The sequence below is a fragment of the Phocoena sinus genome, chromosome 7 (assembly GCF_008692025.1).
Source record: "Phocoena sinus isolate mPhoSin1 chromosome 7, mPhoSin1.pri, whole genome shotgun sequence".
In the NCBI taxonomy this organism is placed as follows: Eukaryota; Metazoa; Chordata; class Mammalia; order Artiodactyla; family Phocoenidae; genus Phocoena; species Phocoena sinus.
In genome coordinates this window covers 39,789,531-39,815,783 of record NC_045769.1, presented here as the reverse complement: position 1 = coordinate 39,815,783, position 26,253 = coordinate 39,789,531, and the positions used below count along the sequence as shown (strand labels likewise).

General features: G+C 38.4%; 1 protein-coding gene across 1 annotated transcript in view; it reads left to right on the top strand.

Moving 5' to 3' along the window:
- Nucleotides 1-889: 889 nt before the first annotated feature.
- The window catches only part of SLC39A10 (solute carrier family 39 member 10), a 65,107-nt gene continuing 39,743 nt past the window's right edge, over nt 890-26,253 (top strand). The window contains exons 1-2 of the mRNA XM_032637813.1: nt 890-992; nt 24,745-25,769. Coding sequence (XP_032493704.1) covers nt 24,756-25,769 — 1,014 coding nt within the window. The 5' untranslated portion in view covers nt 890-992; nt 24,745-24,755. The remainder of the gene's footprint in view (nt 993-24,744; nt 25,770-26,253) is intronic.

Genomic DNA, 26,253 nt, shown 5'->3' with positions numbered 1-26,253 from the left:
CCACCTTCTAAGAAAGTACGGGCTGTGAATTGCTTACAAAGAGGAGAGGAGACAATTCACATGTCAGGTATGGTGTGAGCAAAAGAATGGAAAGCAAGAATGACCACGATGTGGTCAGGAATCCATGAAATCGCTGGGCTGGATCGGGAGGTGTTGCTATTGGGTGTTAATGAGTTTAGCAGTAGGAGGTGGTGGAAAATTTTGGAAAGTTGTCAAAATCCTCGAGAATTCCTCTAAGTGCGTGATATGCTCTCTGGACTCAACTTCTTTTCGGCTTGTAAGGCCCACAGGAAGTGCTCTTCAGAATAAATTGGGAGGAGGGAGAACTATGCAAAATACCTCGCACTTAGCACTAAATCAGTATTAATTCCTTTCTCCCTTCAGAGACTGAAAGTTTACTTTAATAAAGGGGAGGGATTAAATTAACGTAGATGTTTAACTCGTGTACAGATAAACATTCTAATTTATCCATCTTAAATCTTCTGGCTGAATCGTTTGCGTTTAGTTTCCCTTACTCATCCGCCTCGCCCGGGCCGCAGCAACCGCCAGGCAAAGCCGGGAGAAAAGGCGAGAGGTAAAAGAGCGCTCCACGCATGCGTTAGAAGCCGCCCCAACTACCTCGCGGCGTCTTTTCTTGGAACAAAACTAGCGCGGAGCCGCGGAGCTCCGCACTTTGCGTAGACTCGAATTTCCTATTGCTCTCACGGTCCGTGTGGAATCCACGAATGGTGCAGTTCCGCTACGCAAGTTGCGTTATTCGAAGTGAATGGCTGGGTGGTGAGTGTACGCCCAGAGCGTAACACCCATAGGCGGACGGGGTGCGGCTGCGCAAGGACCTGAGTGGGCCGTGTACGCCGCTAGCGTAGCGTGGTGTCTGACGCTCAGGTCTCCGCGACGCAGTTGGCGCAGCCGGCTTTGGTGAATACACGATTTAGTGCAGCCGGGGTTTGGTACCGAGCGGAGAGGAGATGCACACGGCACTCGAGTGTGAGGTAACTATAAAACCCCGATTTGTTTACATTCCCTCCCCCAGAACCGGCCCCTTGCGCGGCGGAGACTGCGAGTCCCGGGACAGCGGGGTGGGGGTAGAAAGGGAGACAAGGACCGGGGAGTCGTGGCTGAGTCCCTCGGGGATCCGGGCGCTGGGCTTCCCGTAGCTGCTGCTGTCGTTGGCGGCGGCGGCGGCGAGCCGGGCAGAGCGCGCTGTGGGCTGCGCGTGGGGTGCCGCAGCTTCTCGTGTGCGCTCTGGGCTGCCGCGGGATTAGCGGCTGGGCAGCCTCCGTCCCGCGTGCGGGACCCACGCCCAACTTAGCCCCCTGCCGAGGCTGGGGGCCGCGCGGAGAGTGGGGCAGTGACCACTGGGCAGAAGGTGGCGGTTGGGGGGCTACGCGCGGGCGGCCTGGGGGCCGAGGGTGGCGTCGCCGCCGGAGGCGGGGACACGGTGGCCCGAGGGTGGGAGGATCCGCAGTCCGGTCTCGGCGAACACCCCTGTTCTTCCTCTCGCGTGGTCCTCTCCGGTGTATCACGGTGACCCCGGGATGGAGCCTGGGCGCCGCTGTTCCGGCCCCGGGAGGCTAACGGACGGTGGCGCCTGTGTTCCTACCGCGGGAGGCCTCGTGGGAGCTTGCATTCTCCCCAACCAACCGGAAAGCCGAGGCGGGGCGCGGGGTGGTTAATGTTGAAGCCAGCTGGGGTCCCTGGAGCTGAGGGCTCGGGTTGGGCTGGGGGCTGGGTCGGAGGGGGAGTTCGGGTGGGCCGGGAGGTGGCACGGCAGCCCAGGCTTTGTTCCTGAAAGCTCTTTGGTTGAGAGCGATGGGGGGCCCTGCTGCGGCAGTACGTCGGGGAACCTTCGCGGCCCCCTCCCCGGGTCTCGGGATCTGCTCAACTCCTTGCTTCCCCCTTGGGACCCCTGAGTGCCCAGGCTAAGAAGGGGGCCTGGTGAGGGCGCAGGCGACGTGACGTTGGAGGTCTTCCTGTGGCTTCTGTAAAGAACTGTTCACGTGGGAGTCTGTCCACATGGGCTGTCTTTATGAGCTGGGCAGGAGGAAGAAGCAGGATCCGCAGCCCTCAGTTGGAAGGGTCCTTCACTCAAGTCCCTGTTTTAAGTAATAAAGAGTGACATTAAAGCACATAATTTAAAAAGAAGATGGTAGGTTATACTGTGTGTGTGTTTATTTTTAACTTTAATTTAACGTCTTTTACGCTGTTCAGTTCTCTAGTTTTACCTTGGAACTGAGTCATTCTTGGAGCAAAACAAGCATGTGACAAGTTTGCATTTCATTTGTGTGGGGTTTTTTTTTTTTTTGATGGGTATCTAAATTCTACATAATTAAGAACAAGAAGTAATATATGGGAAAAGCTGGAGATTTAGAATGTAGTTGATTGTAGTAATGCAGTTGAAAGCCTTAAGTCAAGACTTGTGTACTGTTTTTTGTTAGGACTTACAATTCTACAAATTTTAAGTACCTTGAGGCAGTCTCTTGCTCTAGACTTTGGGGTCCACACCAGACAACTTACATCCCTCCATGTGCTGAGTACTCCCATAGGAGAGAGAAATAGGTAGTATCAACGATGGGTGATTTGAAGAAAAGAAAATAATAAATGTACTGGAGGGCCTTTTAAACTTTTTTTGTTTGATGAAACTCTGAATGATGAGTTTAAATGTATGGAAAACGTAGGATTACAAGAGAAACCAGTTGTATTGAAATATAATTACCCAAATGTTAAATATTTATGATGAAGTAATTCATGCTTTAGTAAAGCATTAAATATCAAGAGTAGTGGCAGGTCTGATGACTAATTTCAAACTAGTGAGGACTGTAAATGATCTTTATAGGATTTAATTTGAATGATTTATATTAAGTGTCAGGTGCTGCATATTACTGTGCTTTTTGCCTACATTTATAACTGAAGGGATAACTACATTTCAGAGATCAATTACAATTAGATATGTCTGTCTTTCGTATCCAAATTCACAAACCTGAATTCTTTACACAGCCCCCTGGTTAAGAACCCCTGTGTAAGAATGACTTTGTGCTACTTTAAAAGAAGTGGTTAACTATGAGGTGACATCGATAATATATTGCATGATAACCTTTACTTATTCTTCATGTTAATTTGTATTCTACTAACAGATAGCTTAAAAGCCAACACAGTTCTTCCCCTTTTTTGAGCACTTGATTTGAAGTAGGAGGCCTCAAGTCTGGTATGCAGGTACTAGTCTAGGGGGTGTTTTTGTTTGTTTTTAAACAGATTTATGGAGAATACAGGGTATAGGCATTATAACAAGGGAAATTATTCAACAACAGGAATCATTTGCTTTTAATTAAAGCGAATTTACATTGTTACTATTCTATTACCCACCTCTCCCCCACTTCCTCTACCCCCAGTTTTGGCCGTTATTGGAAAGAATGTACAGCTTTGGAGTGAGACTTAAGGTTCAAAACTGACCCATTATTAACTAGTTTGGTTACCTTGAGCAAGTTGCTTTATCTTAATCTTTTATCTGTGAACTTGAAGTACTAGAAAAACCTACCTCATGGGTTTACTGTGACCTTGAAATGACTTAATGAGCTAAAGGGCTACAGATAATTCATTTTACCTTCTTTCTGCATAGACGTTTGAGTTCTTCATTAGCAGTTGAAGGACTACTTTCTGTCTTGATTCCAGAATGAGGTTTAATGGTCTCTACTGGGCCATTGCAGGGATAAAATTATCTTATTGTTGTTATTCATATGTAATAATTCATAGAATTTTTTCTGCTTTTGCATTTTCTAGTTTATAATTACATACATATATCTTGTTTTCCCTGCCAGACATTCCTTGAGGGACACACACTCCACAGCTTTTTGTGACATAATGCTCGTGACACCTTATTCAGTGAATGTGCAAAGCTTGGTTGTCAAGCTCTTTAATCGAGTTAAAAATGTTAAATGAGTGATACAAAATTTAAATTCAGTATTAACCCAAGGAAATATTAATACTTTGGATTTTGATATGTCAGCCCTTGTCTGTGTAGTGTCTACCTCAAGAATGGAAATGCTCATTTAAAAAAAATTTTATATCAAAAGGACTTTATCATGAGTGCATTTTAAACGTATTCATAAGATGCAAAAGAAAGCACACAGTAGGAAATGGAAAAGAAGTGCAGGTAATCAAAACAGAAAGCTAGTTTTTTTCCTTTATAACAGGTTTTATAACCCTATAAGCCATTTTTCATTATAAGTGTAATTCTCATTAAAAATATACTAACTTTAGCTTCAAGTTTACAAGTTAGAAGAGTGCTATTTGTCCCAACAGTTTGATGCTGCCCCCTAGTGTTTGATTCCCCTTGAAGCTTTCATGCACTTACCTTCTTCATCTTCACCTTTTCCTAAAACAAGACTGTTTAAGTTGTAATTAGATTCCTTAGTGCTATTTATCTAGTCTACCTTGAGATTTCCTCCAGCTGGTTAGTGTTACTAATAAGAGTCATTTTGAACTGGTTAACTTTGATTGCTTTTAACCCTAGTTTTCTGAATGGGGGTGAGTTTGGGTGGAGGTAGAACAATATAAGGCCAAGTTTCCTTGCAAGTTATGTTGGGGGTGTTTTCAAACAGGAAGAGGGCTATATATTAAATGTGTATCTTTGAAGTTAGCTTTGCATATGAATAGCAGCAATTACTTCAGTCTGGGCTGCTTCTGGCTTAATTTAGTCCCATATAACTTTGTGTTGTCTCCACTGTACTGAAAATAATGTTAAAATCACGTGGTGAGCTTTTTTTTTTTAAGTTCAAGTATTTTGGAACTTTGACTTTTATAGAATGATTTTTGAAAAATAGAGCCTCAAGGACCTGTAATAACCACAAGATTTCCCATAGTCATTTATGTAAACTCAAGATTTCAAATTATATCAGTTATCAATATTCCAAACTATTTTTTCATTTTCATTACTTTTTTCATTATTTTCTAATAAGTTTTGTGACTAGACCACACAATGACTTTTAGGTTTTTCCAAAATAAGCAAATATATTCTTGACAAATATTTACTACAATCAGAATATTCAAAAGTGTGTTCAGTAGTTATGAAGGCAATTTTCAACTGAAATTGTAAAGCTTTAAATAACAATAGCATTATTGAAATTATTTCCAACTGCTTAAGAGACCACACTTTCAATGTTCAGAACACAATAGTTTATTGTCATAGCACATCATAAAAAAATAGTGTCAGATTCTATTATCAGAACATAAGGTTTTCTTTTTTTGTTGTTGCCAGATATAAGAATTGGATATTTAATAGACTTTTAATGTTAAAAGATGTTATTAGAATGGCGTGGTGGTTACAGGTTTGTAAGTATAGGGATAAAATCTAAAATCTTTTTCAAGTAGTGTTTCAATTATTTTCATTAGGAGTCAGTGGTATATGATTTTGTAATTTTATAGTTTATATTTACCCATTATATTGTATATTTTACTGCTGAAAGGGGAGGTATCAGGTAATTGTTCTTGCATTAACATTTCTAACAACGGTGTTTACCCTTAATGTGTACACTGTTTTGGGGGACCATCCATCCCATTCAGAAAAGAGGTTTTTGGGGATTAGAAAAGTGAATCAGAATGTTGTCGGAAATATCTTTATCTTATTAATATAAGATTATGTGCTTTCATAGGACCCAGAAGTATTGTTATTAGAGTTACTGTGAAGTACTGTGTGAGTTATTTTTAATGCTCTAGTAAGTATCGAAGACTTGTCAGTTAGTGATCACTTGAGTTTTTGCATTTGTTTTCATTCATATAGAAGCAGAAAATTAAATCGTTTTCAGTTGTAGTAACAAGGTCACAAATGCATATATCCCACTGCCCTGTTGCTTTAATGTCTGTAAATAAAAAATCATTTCAGATGTGCCTTCGTGCCTCTAAACTTTTTCCTGAATTCACTTTATATATTCAGTGAATGTTTGAGTTTTACAATAGTGGTTTGCCCTGTAGTTGTCTGTTGAATTGGTAAGTTTTAAAAAATGTGTAGATTAAGTCAGGGGTCAGGAAGCTATGGCCTTGGGCCAAATCAGTCTGCTTTTCTAAATTAAGTATTGATGGAACACAGCTTCCTTGTACATTTATATATATTGTATATTGCTGCTTTGTACCATAATGGCAGAATTGAGTAGGTGCCACAGAGACTACTGCCTGCAAAACCTAAAATATTAAATATCTGACCCTTTTAAGTCAGCCAACTCCTGGATCCAGTTCTTCATATTCTGTCATTATTTGATGTGTTGCTGCTTTTAAAATACTTACATTTTCCTACTACCTATATGAGTAAGATACTTTAGTATAAAAGCATTCAAATCTAAATGAATGGGTAATAATGTGAGTTCTCAGGTATTCTTCACCTAAATAGTGTAGAAGCTTTTTGTCTCTCCCCCTTTCCATTTTCCTCTGTAGGAGGAATAGCACCTTTATTTATGATGCTTGGATTTGGAATGTGGCCTTCAACCTTGAGCTACTACTTAACTCTATCACTGTCACAGTTTACCGTCTCTAATTTAACAGGTGACTGTGTCTTCCTTGTACCTCCTTCAGAGCAGAAAATGTTCATATTTTTTATGCCTTCTCCCTGCCCCTTCCTCCTGTCCCCTTTCCTCCTTTTTCCTCTCCTCCCACTCCCCTCATAAAGCAGTTCATGATTGCATGTTTACAGGCCTGTGAACAAGTGTTTTGGTGTAATTCTTCTTAGTGTACCTTTGCTGAAGATGAATCATTACTTTATGCTGTTTACATGTGAAGAAGTATACTTTGTGCTATGTTGTAGAAGAACATAGCCTCTTGATGAAGGGGGCTATGGAAAGATTGATTTATGTACCTTATCAAGATATGTAGAATAAAATATGATTTATTATTACATTGTAAATCAATGAGATCAGTAAAACTATATTAGAAAAATATTTTATGTAATTATAATGTAATATTTAACTATTACATTATTGTATATACTTACAGAGAACAATTAGATATTATGTATTGTATATAATATATATCATAAAGCAACAGATCATGTTTTCTTTTCCCATGGACCTTTTTTAATGTAGAATTTCAGCTGACTTTGTAACTTGTTAATGTTTAAAACATATTTTAAGATTTTTTTTTTTTTTTTGCGGTACGCGGGCCTCTCACCAATGTGGCCTCTCCCGCCGTGGAGCACAGGCTCCAGACGCGCAGGCTCAGCGGCCATGGCTCACGGGCCCAGCCGCTTCACGGCATGTGGGATCTTCCCGGACCGGGGCACGAACCCGTGTCCCCTGCATCGGCAGGTGGACTCTCAACCACTGCGCCACCAGGGAAGCCCAAGATTTTTGTTTTAAATGAGCATACTCTAGTTTTTAAAATAAAGTGAATAATTTGATATATATAACCAGTGTAAATAAAAAGTTTATTTTCAAGAAAATAATCAATTTTTAAAAACTGAAGAAGGAAACCAAGTAGCTACAAATCAAATCACTGAAAATTTTAAGAAAGTGTTGTTTAAGTTCACTGTAAATACAGTATTATATAATACATAATGTAATTTATGATTTATAAAAAATGTTAAAGCTTTTCCCCTGAAGATTTCTGCCTAAACACAAGTACTTGAAAGTTTTACTGAGGCTAAAACGTAAACTTTCTTAGTTAACAGATATAAGACTATTGTTTGTTAGTTCAGTGGATGTTTTATTTTCCCTAAAAAAGAAATGGATGTTAGGGGTCATGTTAATTTTAATTATTGCTTTTTTTTCAAAGAAGAAAATATATATTAAATATAGGGAGAAAAAACATTAAATTTAGAAGTCATAAAGAAATTGCAAAAGATGTTCACGGGTTTCAGTGCATGTACGTGAAAATGTCTATACGTGAAAGGGAAAACATTGTAATCAAAGTAAAAAGGCATTAGACAGAATTGAAGATGTTTTCTGCGGAAAATATGACCAAGCCATGTTATGTAAAAGCTCATGCATGTTTATAAAAATATTGAGACACCAGGAATAATTTGAATATAAGAATAAGGTAATTTTACCTGTTCCAAAATTAATAATACCAACTACTAATGAGAATACTATGACCGTACTACTGGTGGCAGTATAACCAAACTTAATTGCTCTAGAAAACAATTTGGAAGTATGTAACAAGACCTGAAAAGTATTCAAACTTTTGTGGTCTTTCCCCACATCTTGGACTTATCCAAGCCAGTAACTAAAAATAATAGCACAAATTGAAATTAAAATGATTACATATTGTGATTAAAACCCTGTAAACAATGCTTGTGAAAATCTTGAAACTGTAATTCATTTTCTTCCACATGTGACATAAATGTGATTTTGTTCAACAGAAACTTTTTTTAAGATTTATAATTGCTGACTTTTATATTTAGTTTTTTCAAAGTTATGCATGAATACAGTTCTTTAAAGTTTTTAGGGAAAAGAAAAATCAGTCTCCTGCCTGGCTTCTTTTACATTCTGTCTAGAGAGATAAGGAACTCCTTTAGTTTCTCTAATTATTTTGCTTTTCACTGCTATGTCTCCAACATGTTCATAACTTGCTGATTTTCAGTTTTAGTCATAGTCTGCTTCGGATTTAGCACTCTTTCCACCTCTCCATGTACTCATTTCCTATACCCCAGTTTTTCAGTACAATTGTATTGAATAATTTTGGTTTAGAACAGTATTTAGTGTTATATTTTTATGACTGTGAATGTTATTTACAATTGAGTCATTGTAATAAACTGTTACTTTTCCTGCACAACTTCCCGCCCCCCCCCCCCCCCCCCCGCCGGCATTAATAATTTTTTTCTTTTTCAATGTATCTGTATATTACAAAATCTACTGCAGTCTGTGTATCTGAGTGTGATTCTATTAAGAAAGAGAATGTGCCTTAAGAAGACTATGTTTATATAATTTATGTAGTTTTCTTTATGTTGGACAAGGTTGAACTTGGTAATAAAGATGGATTGATACTTGACAATGAATTGATGTTTGCTAGTAAAAATTAAGTAGCTTTGACACTTGAACTATACTTTTGTAAGATTCTGCTAAATGGCAGAACTGAATCATTTAACTTTGTTCAAATAACTGTAAGGACAGCTAAAATTAAACAGTAGAAAGCTTCCCTGGTGAGGAAGAAGTAGTCTGTGTTGTCAGCAGCATCAAAAAAATGTTAATGTTATGAAAATATTGCCCTGGGGACTTCCCTGGTAGTCCAGTGGTTAAGACCCCAAGCTTCCAATGCAAGGGGTGCAGGTTCCATCCATGGTCAGGGAGCTAAGATCCCACAAGCTGTGCTGTGTGGCAAAAAAAAAAAAAAAATTGCCCTGGGTATTCTGTGATTTTTTTTTTTTTTTTTTTCCTAACCTTATGGAAAGGAGAGATCATTTTAGCTGGCAGTGCTTATGAATGGCAAGCTGGTACAAAATCAGGGTCATGTAACAGTGACAAGATGCTGAAAAAGGAAAACAAAGTAAGAGTGAAGATGAATGGAGTAATAAAGATTTAAGGCGGTGGCAGTAACGATTCTTAGAATGAAGGTAACTGAGGGGTGATGAGTTGAAAGAGAATACAGCTCTGGAAGTTGAAGGGAGAAGGCATGTGTGTCTAATTCAGGTCCTAAGGTTAGTGCTCTGTCTTTTAAGTCCTCTTTGTGATTATATGTTGTGTAGGTTTACATGCATCTGTAGTGGAAAGAAGTTGAAGCTTATTTATTGAAAGGGTAACTAAAATTGTAAACATTTTAGTAGCTTCAAAAGGCCTCACAATATTTTGTGACTAATAAAGGTATCCCACCTCATGCATTTACTAATCTCAGATGCTCTTTGTATTCACAAGCAGCACAACAGGCATAGGAATATCATACATGGCTTTCTACATTATGGTTCCAGACTCCTTGTAATGAAAGCTTGAAAAGCAGAGACTTCAGATAATTTTTTTTGAATTTTATTTATTTTTTTATACAGCAGGTTCTTATTAGTTATCCATTTTATACATATCAGTGTATACATGTCAATCCCAATCTCCCAATTCATCCCACCGCCACCACCATCCCCCCCGCCACTTTCCCCCTTTGGTGTCCATACGTTTGTTCTCTACATCTGTGTCTCTATTTCTGCCCTGCAAACCGGTTCATCTGTACCATTTTTCTAGGTTCCACATATATGCATTAATATATGATATTTGTTTTTCTGACTTATTTCACTCTGTATGACAGTCTCTAGATCCATCCACATCTCTGCAAATGATCCAATTTCATTCCTTATTATGGCTGAGTAATATTCCATTGTATATATGTACTGCATCTGCTTTATCCATTCATCTGTCAGTGGGCATTTAGGTTGCTTCCATGACCTGGCTATTGTAAGTAGTGCTTCAGTGAACATTGGGGTGCATGTGTCTTTTTGAATTATGGTTTTCTCTGGGTATATGCCCAGTAGTGGGATAGCTGGGTCATATGGTAATTCTATTTTTAGTTTTTTAAGGAACCTCCATACTGTTCTCCATAGTGGCTGTATCAATTTACATTCCCACCAACAGTGCAAGAGGGTTCCCTTTTCTCCATACCCTCTCCAGCATTTCTTGTTTGTAGATTTTCTGATGATGCCCATTCTAACTGTTGTGAGGTGATACCTCATTGTAGTTTTGATTTGCATTTCTCTAATAATTAGTGATGTTGAGCAGCTTTTCATGTGCTTCTTGGCCATCTGTATGTCTTCTTTGGAGAGATGTCTATTTAGGTCTTCTGCCCATTTATTGATTGGGTTGTTTGTTTTTTTGATATTGAGCTGCATGAGCTGTTTATATATTTTGGAGATTAATCCTTTGTTGGTTCATTTGCAAATATTTTCTTCCATTCTGAGGGTTGTCTTTTTCTTTTGTTTGTAGTTTCCTTTGCTTGGCAAAAGCTTTTAAGTTTCATTCACAGTTTCAATTTCAGTGCTTGTGACTGGTCTGTTTATATTTTCTATTTCTTCATGGTTCAGTCTTGGGAGGCTGTGCTTTTCTAAGAATTTGTCCATTTCTTCCAGGTTGTCCATTTTATTGGCATATAGTTGCTTGTAGTAATCTCTCATGATCCTTTGTTTTTCTGCAGTGTCAGTTGTTACTTCTCCTTTTTCATTTCTAATTCTATTGATTTCAGTATTCTCCCTTTTTTTCTTAATGAGTCTGGCTAGTGGTTTATCAATTTTGTTTATCCTCTTAAAGAACCAGCTTTTAATTTTATTGATCTTAGCTATTGTTTCCTTCATTTCTTTTTCATTTATTTCTGATCTGATCTTTATGGTTTCTTTCCTTCTGCTAACTTTGGGGGCTTTTTGTTCTTCTTTCTTTAATTGCTTTAGGTGTAAGGTTAGGTTGTTTATTTGAGATGTTGATTGTTTCTTGAGGTAGGATTCTAGTGCTATAAACTTCCCTCTTAGAACTGCTTTTGCTGCATCCCATAGGTTTTGGGTCGTCGTGTTTTCATTGTCATTTGTTTCTAGGTATTTTTTGATTTCCTCTATGATTTCTTCAGTGAGCTCTTGGTTATTAAGTAGTGTATTGTTTAGCCTCCATGTGTCTGTACTTTTTACAGGTTTTTTCCTGTAATTGATATCTAGTCTAATAGTGTTGTGGTCAGAAAAGATACTTGATACGATCTCAATTTTCTTAAATTTACCGAGGCTTGATATGTGGCCCAAGATATGATCTATCCTGAAGAATGTTCCATGAGCACTTGAGAAGGAAGTGTATTCTGTTGTTTTTGGATGGAATGTCCTATAAATATCAATTAAGTCCATCTTGTTTAATTTATCATTTAAAGCTTGTGTTTCCTTATTTATTTTCATTTTGGACGATCTGTCCATTGGTGAAAGTGGGGTGTTCAAGTCCCCTACTATGATTGTGTTACTGTCGATTTCCCCTTTTATGGCTGTTAGCATTTGCCTTAAGTGTTGAGGTGCTCCTTTGTTGGGTGCATAAATATTTACAGTTGTTATATCTTATTCTTGGATTGTTCCCTTGATCATTATGTAGTGTGCTTTGTCTCTTGGAATAGTCTTTTTTTTAAAGTCTGTTTTGTCTGATATGAGAATTGCTACTCCAGCTTTCTTTTGATTTCCATTTGCATGGAATATCTTTTTCCATCCCCTCACTTTCAGTCTGTATGTATGCCTAGGTCTGAAGTGGGTCTCTTGTAGACAGCACATATATGGGTCTTGTTTTTGTATCCATTCAGCCAGTCTGTGTCTTTTGGTTGGAGCATTTAATCCATTTACATTTAAGGTAGTTATTGATATGTGTGTTCCTATTACCATTTTCTTAATTGTTTTGGGTTTGTTTTTATAGGGTTTCTTTTGTATATTTAAAAATTAAAAAGTAAAAAAAAAAAAAAAAAGAGGAAGGAAAGAGAGAGCAACCAAATCAAAAAACAAATTCACCAATGATAACAAGCTCCAAAAAGTATACTAAAAAAAAAAAAAATGGGACAGACAGAACCCTAGGACAAATGGTAAAAGCAAATCTCTACAGAGAAAATTACACAAAGAAGCATACACATGCACACAAAAGGAGAAAAAGGAAAGAAATAAAGGAAGAGAGCATCCAAATCAATAAAGAAATCTACCAATGATAATAAGCTCTAAATACTAACCTAAGATAAACGTAACACCAGAAATAAATTAGATGCAGAAAGCAAACCCCAAGTCTACAGTTGCTGCCAAAGTCCACCGCCTCAATTTTGGGATGATTCGTTGTCTCTTCAGGTATTCCACAGTTGCAGGGTCCATCAGTTTGATTGTGGAGATCTAATCCTCAGTTTGATTGTGGAGATCTAATCCTCTGCTCCTGAGGCTCCATGGAGAGATTTCCCTTTCTCTTCTTTGTTCACACAGCTCCTGGGCTTCAGCTTTGGATTTGGCCTTGCCTCTGCGTGTACGTTGCCTGAGGGCATCTATTCCAGGCCCAGACAGGATGGGGTTAAAGGAGCAGCTGATTAGGGGACTCTGGCTCACTGAGGCCAGGGGGAGGGAGGGGTACAGAATTTGGGGCGAGCCTGTGGTGGCAGAGACCGGTGTGATGTTGTGACACCTGAAGCGTGACACGTGTTCTCCTGGGTAAGTTGTCCCTGGATCATGGGACCCTAGGCGTGGCAGGCTTCACAGGCTTCCTGGAGGGGAGGTGTGGATAGTGACCTGTGCTTGCACACAGGCTTCTTGGTGGCTGCAGTAGCAGCCTTAGCGTCTCATGCCTGTCTCTCTGCGCTGATAGCCATGGCTCGAGCCTGTCTCTGGAGCTTGTTTGGGTGGTGCTCTGAATACCCTCTCCTCGTGCACCCTGAAACAACGTTCTCTTGCCTCTTAGGCAGTTCCAGACATTTTCCTGGACTCCCTCCCAGCTACCTGTGGCTCACCAATCCCCTTCAGTCTGTGTTCATGCAGCCAACCTCAGTCCTCTCCCTGAGGTCTGACCTCTGAAGCCCAAGCCTCAGCTCCCAGCCACCAGCTGCCCTGGTGGGTGAGCAGAGAAGCCTCTCAGGCTGGTGAGTGCTGGTCAGCACCGATCCTCTGTGTGGGAATCTGTCCGCATTGCCATCTGCACCCCTATTGCTGCGCTGTCCTCCGTGACTCCAAAGCTTCCCCCTGATGCACCCACCATCTCCGCCAGTGAAGGGCCTCCTTAGCGTGTGGAAGCTTTTCCTCCTCCACAGCTCCCTCCCAGAGGTGCAGGTCCTGTCCCTATTCTTTCGTCTCTGTTTTTACTTTTTCCTTTTGCACTACCCAGGTACGTGGGGAATTTCTTGCCTTTTGGGAAGTCTGAGGTCTTCTGCCAGGTTCCATAGGTGTTGTGTAGGAGCTGTGCCACATGTAGATGTATTTTTGAGGTATTTGTGGGGAGGAAGGTGATCTCCACATCTTACTCCTCTGCCATCTTGAAGCTGTCCCTCTAATTTCTTTCTTTTACATGTAGCTGTCCAGTTTTCCCAGCACCACTTATTGAAGAGGCTGTCTTTTCTCCATTGTATGTTTTTGCCTTCTTTGTTGTAAATTAGGTGCCCATATGTGTGTGGGTATGTCTCTGAGCATTCTATTCTGTACCATTGATCTATAATTCTGTTTTTGTGCCAGTACCATACTGTCTTGATTACTGTAGCTTTATGGTATAGTTTGAAGTTGGGTAGCCTGATTCCTCCATTTTTCTTTCTCAAGATTGCTTTGGCTATTCGGGGTCTATTGTGTTTCTATATGAATTGTAAAATTTTTTGTTCTAATTCTGTGAAGAATACCATTGGTAGTTTGATAGGGATTGGATTGAATCTGTAGATTGCTTCGGGTAGTATAGTCATTTTCATAATGCTTTTTCCAATCCAAGAACCTGGTATATTTCTCCATCTGTTTTTGTCATCTTTGATTTCTTTCATGAATGTGTAGTTTTCTGAGTACAGGTCTTTCGCCTCCTTAGGCAGGTTTATTCCTAGGTATTTTATTCTTTTTGTTGCAGTGGTAAATGGGAATGTTTCCTTAATTTCTCTTTCTGATTTTTCATTGTTAGTGTATAGGAATGCCAGATTTCTTTGCATTAATTTTGGATCCTGCAACCTTACCAAATGTATTGATTAGTTCTAGTAGTTTTCTGATGGCATCTTTAGGATTTTCTATGTATAGTATCATGTCATTGGCAAACAGTGACAGTTTTACTTTTTCTTTTCCAATTTGTATTCCTTTTGTTTCTTTTTTTTCTCTGATTGCTGTGGCTAGGACTTCCAAAAGTATGTTGAATAAGAGTGGCGAGAGTAGACATCCTTGTCTTTTTCCTGATACTAGTGGAAATGCTTTCAGCTTTTCACCATGATGCTTGCTGTGGATTTGTCATATATGGCCTTTATTATGTTAAGGTAGGTTCCCTCTGTGCCTACTTTTTGGAGAGTTTTTATCATAAGTGGGTGTTGAATTTTGTCGAAAGCTTTTTCTGCATCTATTGAGATGATCATATGGTTTTTCTCCTTCAGTTTGTTAATATGGATTATTACATTGATTGATTTGGGTATATTTGAAGAATCCTTGCATTCCTGGGATAAACGCCACTTGATCATGGTGTATGATCCTTTAATGTGCTGTTGGATTCTGTTTGCTAGTATTTTGTTCAGGAGTTTTGCATCTATCTATGTTCATTAGTGATATTAGTCTATAATATTCTTTTTTTTGTGATATCTTTTTCTGGTTTTGGTATCAGGGTGATGGTGGCTTCATAGAATGAGTTTGGGAGTGTTTCTCCCTCTGCAATTTTTTGGAAGAGTTTAAGAACGATAGGTGTTAGCTCTTCTCTAAATGTTTGATAGAATTCGCCTGTGAAGCCATCTGGTCCTGGACTTTTGTTTGCTGGAAGATTTTAAATTATGGTTTCAATTTCATTACTTGTGATAGGTCTGTTGATATTTCCTAATTCATCCTGGTTCAGTCTTGGAAAATTGTACCTTTCCAAGAATTTGTCCATTTTTTCGTGGCTGTCCATTTTATTGGCATATAATTGTTTGTAGTAGTCTCTTATAATCTTTTGTATTTCTGCAGTGTCAATTGTGATTTCTCCTTTTTCATTTCTAATCTTGTTGATTTCTGTCCTCTCCCTTTTTTTCTTGATGAGTCTGGCTAAGGTTTTATTAATTTTATCTTCTCAAAGAACCAGCTTTTAGTTTTATTGATCTTTGCTATTGTTTTCTTCATTTCTATTTCATTTATTTCTGCTCTGATCTTTATGATTTCTTTCCTTCTACTCACTTTGAGTTTTCTTTGTTCTTCTTTCCCTACCTGTTTTAAGTGTAGTGTTAGATTGTTTGAGATTTTTCTTGTTTTTTGAGGTGAGATTGAATTGCTATAAACTTCCCTCTTAGAACTGGTTTTGCTGTGTGCCATAGGTTTTTGGTTGTGGTGTTTTGATTGTCATTTGTTTCTATGTACTTTTTAATTTCTTTGATTTCTTCAGTGATCTCTTGGTTATTTCGTGATGCACTGTTTGGCCTCCATGTATTTGGTTTTCTTTACTGTTTTTTCCTGTAATTGATTTCTAGTCTCATAGCTTTGTGGTCAGAAAAGATGCTTGTTACGATTTCAGTTTTCTTAAATTTTCCAAGGCTTGATTTGTGACCCAAGATGTGATCTATCCTGGAGAATGTTCCATGTGCACTTGAGAAGAAAATGTATTCTGTCACTTTTGGGTGGAATGTTCTATAAATATCAATTAGATCTATCTGGTCATTTAAAGTTTGTGTTTCCTTATTTATTTTCTGTTTGGATGATCTGTCTGTTGATGTAAGTGCGTTGCTAAAGTCCCTTACTATATTTGTGTTACTGTCAATTTCTCCTTCGTGGTTGTTAGCATTTGCCTTATGTATTGAGGTGCTCCTATGTTGGGTGCATAAACATTTATAATTGTTACATTTTCTTCTTGGATTGATCCTTTGATCATTATGTAGTGTCCCTCCTTATCTCTTGTAACAGTCTTTATTTTAAAGGCTATTTTATCTGATACGACTAGTGCTACTACAGCTTTCTTTTGATTTCCATGTGCATGGAATACCTTTTTCCATCCCTTCAGTTTCAGTCTGTATGTGTCCCTAGGTCTGAAGTGGGTCTCTTGTAGACAGCATATATATATGGGTCTTGTTTTTGTATCCATTCAGCCATTCTGTGTCTTTTGGTTGGGGCATTTAATCCATTTACACTCAAGGTTATTATTGATATGTATGTTCCTATTACCGTTTTCTTAATTGTTTTGGGATTGTTTTTGTGGGTCTTTTTCTTCTCTTGTGTTTTCCACCTAGAGAAGTTTCTTCATCATTTGTTGTAAAGCTGGTTTGGTGGTGCTGAATTCTCTTAGCTTTTGCTTGTCTGAAAACTTTTGACTTCCGCATTGAATCTGAATGAGATCCATGCTGGGTGCAGGGTATACTTAAAGTGTTGGACTGTTTTTAAGAGGGAAATAAACTTGCTTGTTTCTTAAGCCACTGCCCATTGAGAGAAGTCTCTTTACAATAGCTGCTTAGTCTATGCTGACAAATGCATACTTCATTCAAGTGATTCTTTGGCACACACTTGCTATATAGCTGTTCTAAACTAAAGTTGCAAAGTTTATGTATGATTTACTTTGAAAAGTACTTAACAGAGGGCTTCCCTGGTGGCGCAGTAGTTGAGAGTCCGCCTGCCGATGCAGGGGACACGGGTTTGTGCCCCGGTCCGGGAAGATCCCGCGTGCCGCAGAGCGATTAGGCCCGTGAGCCATGGCCACTGAGCCTGCGCATCCGGAGCCTGTGCTCCGCAACAGGAGAGGCCACGACAGTGAGAGGCCCGCGTACCGCAAAAAAAAAAACACACCCCCCCCAAAAACAAACAAGCAAACAAAATACTTAACAGAGATTTAATATTACCTTTATGATGTCACTCATGTATTTTGCATTCCTATCGTGCTCTCTTGAATGTAAATGATTAGGTGACTTTAGATATTAGAATCTTTGCAGTAAACAAATTGAGTACTATACACTCAAAAAGTAGACACAAATTAAAACTCATATAGACCACCCACAGTTTTTGTGTTTCATGGAGTCATTCATTTGATGTTGCCTGATCAATATATATGTATTTTTTTTTTTTTTTTTGCGGTACGCAGGCCTCTCACTGCTGTGGCCTCTCCCGTTGCGGAGCACAGGCTCCGGATGTGCAGGCGCAGCGGCCATGGCTCACAGGCCCAGCCGCTCCGCGGCATTTGGGATCCTCCCGGACCGGGGCATGAACCCGTGTCCCCTGAATCGACAGGCGGACGCTCAACCACTGCGCCACCAGGGAAGCCCTATATGTATGTTTTATTTTTACCACTGGTACCTATTCATTTGACAGTGAGATAATGTTCACTGAAGAAACTACAAGACATTTACATATCAAATGAACACAGCAGCATTCATTCAGAGTATCGCCTTTCACTAGCATCTCCAAGTGGAAAACCAAGGTAATTGTAGGGAGTGTAATGTCCTCTTTCTGCTTAATAGCGATTGTCTTCATCTGTTCCCTTTCATCTTCATTAGTGTATAGGTAAAACTATGTTTTAAATGGTGACTTTATCTATGAGACTATTATATAAGAAACTGAAGCATTTGGATTAAAAACAAAATCTCAAACTTAATGTAGCTTTGGGATTAAACATATTTTATAGACTAATTATTTTCTAAAATTCTTAAACCACGTGTGATAACTAAACCTAATTCAGGTAATCATAATATTCGATGTAATTAAGTATCATATGAAATCAATGGGAGTGTTTATATAATTAATTTGTATAGGTAGTGGCTCTCAAACTTTAGCTAGCATCAGACTCACTAGGAAGATTGAATGACACAGTGCTGAGCCCTAACCCCAGAGTTCCTGATTTAGTAGGTCTGGGTGGGGTGCAAGAATTTACATTTCTAACAAGTTCCCAGGTAACCATGATACTGCTTCTGCTGTTCCTCCAACACGTTGATTAATCACTGATGGCGGTTAGGTATCAAACTTACAAAAAGTATATACAATGCAGATGGACTCCGATTTACGATATTTTGACTTTTCAGTGATGCAAAAGCGTTATGCATTCAGTAGAAACCATTCGTTTTGAATTTTGATCTTTGTCCAAGGTAGTGATATGCAGTACAGTACACTCTTGTGATGCTGGGCAGTGGCAGCGAGCTGCAGCTCCCAGTCAGCTGCGCGATCACCAAGGTAAGCCATTCTGTACCCATACAACCTTCTGTTTTTCACTTTTAGTACAGTATTCAGTAAATTACATGAGATTATTATTATAAAACAGGCTTTGTGTTAGATGATTTTGCCCACCTGTAGGCTAATTAATGTAAGTACTCTGAGCGCATTTAAGGAAGACTAGGCTAAGCTATGATGTTCAGTGGATTATGTATGTTAAATGTATTTTCAACTTATGATATTTTTCAAGTTAGGATGAGTTGAGACATAATCCCATCTTTAAGTCGGGGAGGATCTGTATAACACACACCTGAATCCCATTATGCTGCTTTTACAAATATTAAATGTTTTGTCACATTGCTTCAGATTCCCCTCACTTTTTAAGAAATAAAACACTGCAGATGCAGCTAAATATGCATACTTCCTCTACCATCTGACTCCCCTTCATTTCTTCCTGAAAAGATAACCACTCTAGAATGTGATCATCCCCATGTTAAGCTCTTGCTACATGTATGTAGAACCCAAATTAAGGTATTTTGCATGTTTTTAATTGTGTATAAATGATATGACATGTACCTTTTTGGAGTTTACTCTTTATGTTTCTAAGAATTGTGTTTGTTGTGTATTTCATAGTCACACATTTATAACTTTAGCATAATCTTTAATTACATAAGTATGCCATATTTTTTTATACATTCTTCTACTGATGGGCATTTAGGTTTGTGGCAGGCACTAATGGTTATATAATCAACTGACATTCCTCATTTACCTCCTTTTTGCTTGCTGTTAGTATGCCCTCCATATGCATAGGAAAGGTGGCTTCTTTCCAATCTCAAGAGAATGAATATCGATTTGTCTAAGCCGATCATGGTAATTTCTTCCTTTACCAGTTTTGTTTTGTGTATATAGTACAGCCCTGATGAAAGATATGTTAAGGGAAATCTGAGAGGAACTTTCAGGAAAGATTTTTCTCCCTGGATGAAAAGGAAAAGATAAACCTTCCGTGCTTTGGATATGGTTGTGCAAGGATGGAGTGGTTGTAGCAACAGCAGTTTCTTGAGATTCTGAGGAGAAAGATCTGAGGATGAGAGAGTTTTTGCTTGTGTAATTGTCCTGAAACCACCATTTTCCCCAACTTTTTTTTTTTTTTTTTTTTGTGTGTGTGTGTGTGCGGTACGCGGGCCTCTCACTGTTGTGGCCTCTCCCATTGCGGAGCACAGGCTCCGGACGCGCAGGCTCAGCGGCCATGGCTCACGGGCCTAGCTCCGTGGCATGTGGGATCTTCCCAGACCGGGGCACAAACCCGTGTCCCCTGCGTCGGCAGGCAGACTCTTCAATCACCGCGCCACCAGGGAAGCCCTTCCCCAACTTTTTTCTTTTTTACATTTTTTTTCCTCATAATGGAGACTTCACAGAAGCTTTGTGCGCAGTCTATAAGCGAACTTCAAGAGTTACTCCTTTGGCAAGAGCACCGGTGCAGACCCTTGGGTCTGTACTGTTGCTGGAGTACATCAGTGACCTTAGAATCAGCCCCTCGGGTCCTCAGCTCCCCAGTGGTATGTTGGCTCTGGGACGTTTCTGCCTCCTCACGCCCAAGCCCTATTTATTATTTTTTTTGCTGTACGCGGGCCTCTCACTGTTGTGGCCTCTCCCGTTGCGGAGCACAGGCTCCGGACGCGCAGGCTCAGCGGCCATGGCTCACGGGCCTAGCTCCGTGGCATGTGGGATCTTCCCAGACCGGGGCACGAACCCATGTCCCCTGCATCGGCAGGCGGACTCTCAACCCCTGCGTCACCAGGGAAGCCCTCCCCAACTTTTTTAATGTGAAATTTTCCTCTTTGTTTTAACCACTTTTAGTTGAGTATTCTGTTATTTACAAGATAGTTAACATTAAAAAAAAAAAAATCAACAATACTGCGTTAGAGATTCTTGAATTTGTCTCCTGAGCATAGTGTAAGAGTTTCTCTAGGGTAGATAGATAGATAAAAGTGGAATTTTGGGGCTGTGGAGTGTATTCATATTCAGCTTCAGTAAATGTCAGATTGCTTCCCAAAACGGTTGCACCAATTTATACTCCCACCAGCAGTGTAAGGTATTTTCTATTTCTTTACATTAGATTTTTGCTTAACACCTGGTATTTTCAGATATTAATTTTTGCCTCTTAATGTCTTGGTGTGTTATCCAGATTGTTAGTGATCATGTCACTGCTTAACCATCTGTCCTGTTTATAACCTTTGTATAATTGTCTATGCAGTATTGGAGTGTTTTGTATTTATTTATATATATATATATATGTTTTATATGTTCTGAATACTGATCTTTTATATGCATTGTTTATATATACACATTGCAAATATCTTTTAGTGTATAGCTTGTCATAAACTTTGTTTATTGTGTTCTTTATTGTAGAGTAATACTTAAAGAATTTAGTATAATTAATCAAAATTTCCTTTTAAGGTTTGTGCTTTTTGCATCTTATCTAAAATTTAGTTTAATTAAATTATCTAAAATTTCCTTTTAAGGTTTGTGCTTTTTTTGTCTTTCCTCAGCCTAAAGTCATGATAGTCTCCTATATTTTATTCTAAAAGTTAAGAATTTTTTTGTTTTTCACATTGGGTTTTTAATCCTCTTGGAATTGACATTTGTGTATGGTGTGAGGGAGAACTATTTTTTCACAATCAATATTATTGATTCTTTTTTTTTTTTTTGTGGTACGCGGGCCTCACTGTTGTGACCTCTCCCGTTGTGGAGCACAGGCTCCGGATGCGCAGGCCCAGCGGCCATGGCTCACGGGCCCAGCCACTCCGCGGCATGTGGGATCTTCCCGGACCGGGGCATGAACCCGTGTCCCCTGCATCGGCAGGCGGACTCTCAATCACTGCGCCACCAGGGAAGCCCCTATTGATTCTTTTTCTGAATTCTGTTGTTTCTTTGGTCTATCTGTATGGCCCTCTGCCAGTTCTGTTATTTTAGTTATATAACTTTATAAGAAGAAGTCTTTATCACCTTGCTAATTTTCTGAACTGTGTTGGTTGTCCTTGGGTTTTTGCTCATCCATATGAATTTTTAGATTAGCTTATGCAGTCTCACGAAAAGCAGACAGCTTCCGGGATTTTGATTGACACTGAATTAGATTTGCATATACACTTGGGAAGACTTTATATACCTTATGCCATTTATTCCATCCATGTAGGTGGTGTCTCTCCAGTTTTTGCAAATAATGTCATATACATTTCTCCTTTTAATGGTCTTGTTCTATTTATTTCTAGGAGCCTAATAATTTTTGTTTATAATTACATTTTCTAATTGGTTTTCACTGGAGAAAATTTGATTTTTAAAAACTTTTAATTGAAGTACAGTATGTGTACAGAAAAGTACAGAGTATGATAAGTGCAATGAATTATCACAGAGTAAACATATTTGTGTAACCATTACTCAAGTAAAGAAAGAGAACATTACTACAATTTCCAGTCCCAGTTATTACCCTCTACCTTCCCTTCAAAAAATAATCATTGTCGTGGTTTAGTTTTGCTCATTTTAAATTTTATATAAATAGAATTTTGCTCTCTAGTTTATTTAGCATTTATCTTTGGCTCAGTCTCAATTTGTGAGACTCATCTGTGTTAATGTGTGAATCTGTGATTATATTTTCATTCCTGTGCAGTATTCCATTGTAAAATTATTGTTTTGTTTATCCATTCTACTGTTGATGGACATTTGGCCTTTTTCCTGTTTTGAGCTATGATGAATAATAGTTACGTGAACTTTCATGTTCACTCATGTCTTTTTGTGTCTCTGTACATGTATTTCTGCATATATCCAGGACTAGAATTGCTATATGAGTGGATATGCTTATGTTCAATTTCTGGCAGATCCTGCTAAATAGTTTCCCATAAGATACCAATTTGCAGTCCCACCAGCAGTATATGCAGGTTCCAGTTGATCCATATTCTTGCCTACATCTTTTATACTTTACTCATTCTGGTGGGTATATCGTGGTATCTACTTGTGATTTTAATTTATAATTTTCTGATGACTATTAAGGTTGAGAATCCTTTCATATGCTTCTTAATAATTTGGCTATCCTCTTATGAAGTGCCCGTTCAAATTTCCCATTTTTCCATTGAGTTGTCTCATAATTTTCATATTGATTTGTAGAAGTTCCTTATATATTGACTAGTAACATTGCCATAATTTTCTCCCAATCTGTTGTTGCCTTTTTAGTCTCTTAATGATATCTCTTGATGAATAGAAATTTCTTTATTTTAATGTAGTGTACTTGATCAGTCTTTCCTTCATAATGCACATTATGTCCTATCTTGAAGGTCTTGAAGCTAGTCTCCCAAATAAATCTTCTAGATCTATACTTTCCAGTACAGTAGCCAGTAGCCACATGTGGCTGTTGAAATGTGGCTAGTCTGAATTAAGATGTCTGTAACTATAAAATACATGCCAGATTTCAAAGACATAGTATAAAAAAGAATGTAAAAATTTCATTAATAATTTTTATACTGATTACATGTTTAAATGATAATATTTTGGATATAGTGGGTTATATAAAATATAGGATGACAATGACTTTGACCTGTTTATTCTAGAAAACTTTAATATTGCATGAATGAATCACATCATATTTCCATATTCTAGAAGCATGCTGTCCAGTAGAACTTTCTGTGATGATTGACATGTTCTTTGTCTACACTGTTCAGTATGGTAGCCATGAGCTACATGTGACTATTGAGCATTTAAAATGTAATTAGGTGACTGAGAAACAGTTGTTGTTTTGGGAGCTTTTCTTTTGGGCCGTGCCGCGCAGCTTGTGGGTTCTTAGTTCCCCAAACAGGGATTGAACCTGGGCCACCAAAGTGAATGCACCAAGTCCTAACCACTGGACTGCCAGGGAACTCCCAAGAAGCTGAATTTTTAATTAAGTTGTTAGTTTAAATTTAAGTAGCTGCCCTTGACAAGTGGCTACCATATTGTGCAGCACAGTTTTGGACCCTGTTTTACTTTAAAATTTACTGTTTTAGATTTACATTTACAATCCATCTATAATTGATGTTTACATATGGTGTGAGGTAGGGGTCAAGTTTAATTTATTTTTCTTCTATATCGAAATCTAGTTGACCAAGCACCAAGGAAAAGAGAATCTTTCCTATTTTTAGACTATGTTATTTATTTGTTCTTACACCAGATACCCACAGTCTTTAGTAACTGGTAGATAGAGTGTCTTGTCCATTTTTGGCCCTTGGTTTCCATGTAAACATTAAAAATACCTCATCAATTTTCATAAAATTATCTCTGGGATTTTGATTGGGATTACATTGGATCTATGTCTCATCCAATCTTGAACATGATAAAGCCATCCATTTATATAGGTCCTTCATTTCTCTCAATAATATGTGATCTTTTTTAATGAAAAGGTCTTGCACATCTTTTGTTAGATTTATTTCTAGTTATTTGCTACTGTAAATGGTAAACTTTTTCTAATTTCATTTTCTAATTATTGCTGGTGTAGAGAAATACAATTGATTTTAGGTTATTGTCCTTAAATCCAGCAACTGTGCTAAATTAACTTATTAATTCTCATAGATTCTTTTGGACTTTCTGCATACCCAATCCTGCCATTTGTGAATAATGACAGTTTCATTTCTTTCTGATTCTTACATATCTTATCACACATTTCATCTTACTGCCTTATTGCACTGACCAGGACCTCAAGAACAGAGTTGGGTAAACTTTTCTGTAAAGGACCATATAGGAAGGAACCAACATTTACTGTATAAATGTGTATAAAGTATTGTGCTTAAAGGGAGTCAGAGTAGTCTTGCGGATGAGTTTTAAGCAAATTTGTATTAATTTGAAGGGCTTTACACTATTTTGATAAAAGGGGCCATTTTTTATAGAAGCTTGAAGAAGAAAAGAATGATTCATAGGCATGAAAGAAATGGGGTAAAACAATTTGCCTAGTGAATTGGCAACTGCTGGTAAGTTTGTTTATTTTGAGTGTATATAAGTATAAACTAATGCTTGTTTCTCTTTCCCTTTAGGAAAAATAGAAATGAAGGTACATATGCACACAAAATTTTGCCTCATTTGTTTGCTGACATTTATTTTCCATCATTGCAACCATTGCCATGAAGAACATGACCATGGTTCTGAAGAGCATCACAGACACCATCGTGGAATGACAGAATCGGAGTCAAGCAAATTTTCAGTGCTGGATGCTGAAAATGAAAAAAAATATTATATTGAAAAACTTTTTGATCGTTATGGTGAAAATGGAAGATTATCCTTTTTTGGTCTGGAGAAACTTTTAACAAACTTGGGCCTTGGAGAGATAAAAGTAGTTGAGATTAATCATGAGGATCTTGGCCACGATCATGTTTCTCACTTAGATATTTTGGCAGTTCAAGAGGGAAAGCATTTTCACTCACATAACCACCAGCATTCCCATAGTCATTTAAATTCAGAAAATCAAACTGTGACCAGTGTATCAACAAAAAGAAGCCATAAGTGTGATCCAGAGAAAGAGACAATTGAAGTATCTGTCAAATCTGATGATAAACATATGCATGACCGTAATCATCGCTTATGTCATCATCATTGTTTGCGTCATCACCTTGATCATAACACTACTCGCCATTTTCCTAATGATTCCATTATTCACAGTGAGCATGGGGAGCCTAGCCATGAACCTTCTACAGAGACCAATAAAACACAGGAACAATCTGAAAGTAAGCTACTGAAAGGAAAGAAGAAGAGAAAAGGGAAGAAAAGTAATGAAAATTCTGAGGTTATTACACCAGGTTTTCCCCCTAACCATGATCAGGGTGAACAGTATGAGCATAATCGGGTCCACAAACCTGATCGTGTACATAACCCAGGTCATTTTCATGTACGTCTTCCAGAACATAATGGTCATGATCCTGGTCACGGACACCAAGATCTTGATCCTGATAATGAAGGTGAACTTCGACATACTAGAAAACGAGAAGCACCGCATGTTAAAAAAAGTGCAATTTATTCAGCTGCTAGTCACAAAGATCATAATGAAGATGACCGGCAACATGAGGTAAGCAGAACAAGATGGTTGCTCCGTAATTCTCAGATGATTGTGGAACATTTTTAGGTAAAAAGAGAAGTAACAGAGGAATAGTCAACCATATTCAAACTTATTTCCAGTTACAAAATACATTAAGGAATCAAAATCAGATTAATGATTTTTAGCTGCATTTTCACTTGCATTGTTTGTTCTCAAATTTGGGTTCCTTCAGTTCCTAAATGTTTAAAGGTTGTTAGAAAATATATTCCTTATTTTTGTTCCTTATTTTACTCTCTTGCTTAAGACTTGTTTTGACTCCCCAAATTAGTTTACATGTTGTTACTGTTAGCTGGTTTCTAGATATTTGAAAATTGAAGACTTTTTTTTGTTCAAACTGTTTTCTTGGGAAGTTCCTAGACAGTTCTTTTCATAATTGTTAACTTATTAACTATGGAGTGGTTCCCAGTTATTGATCTAGCTACAAAGTCAGGTATTTTGCACATGTGGTAGGTTT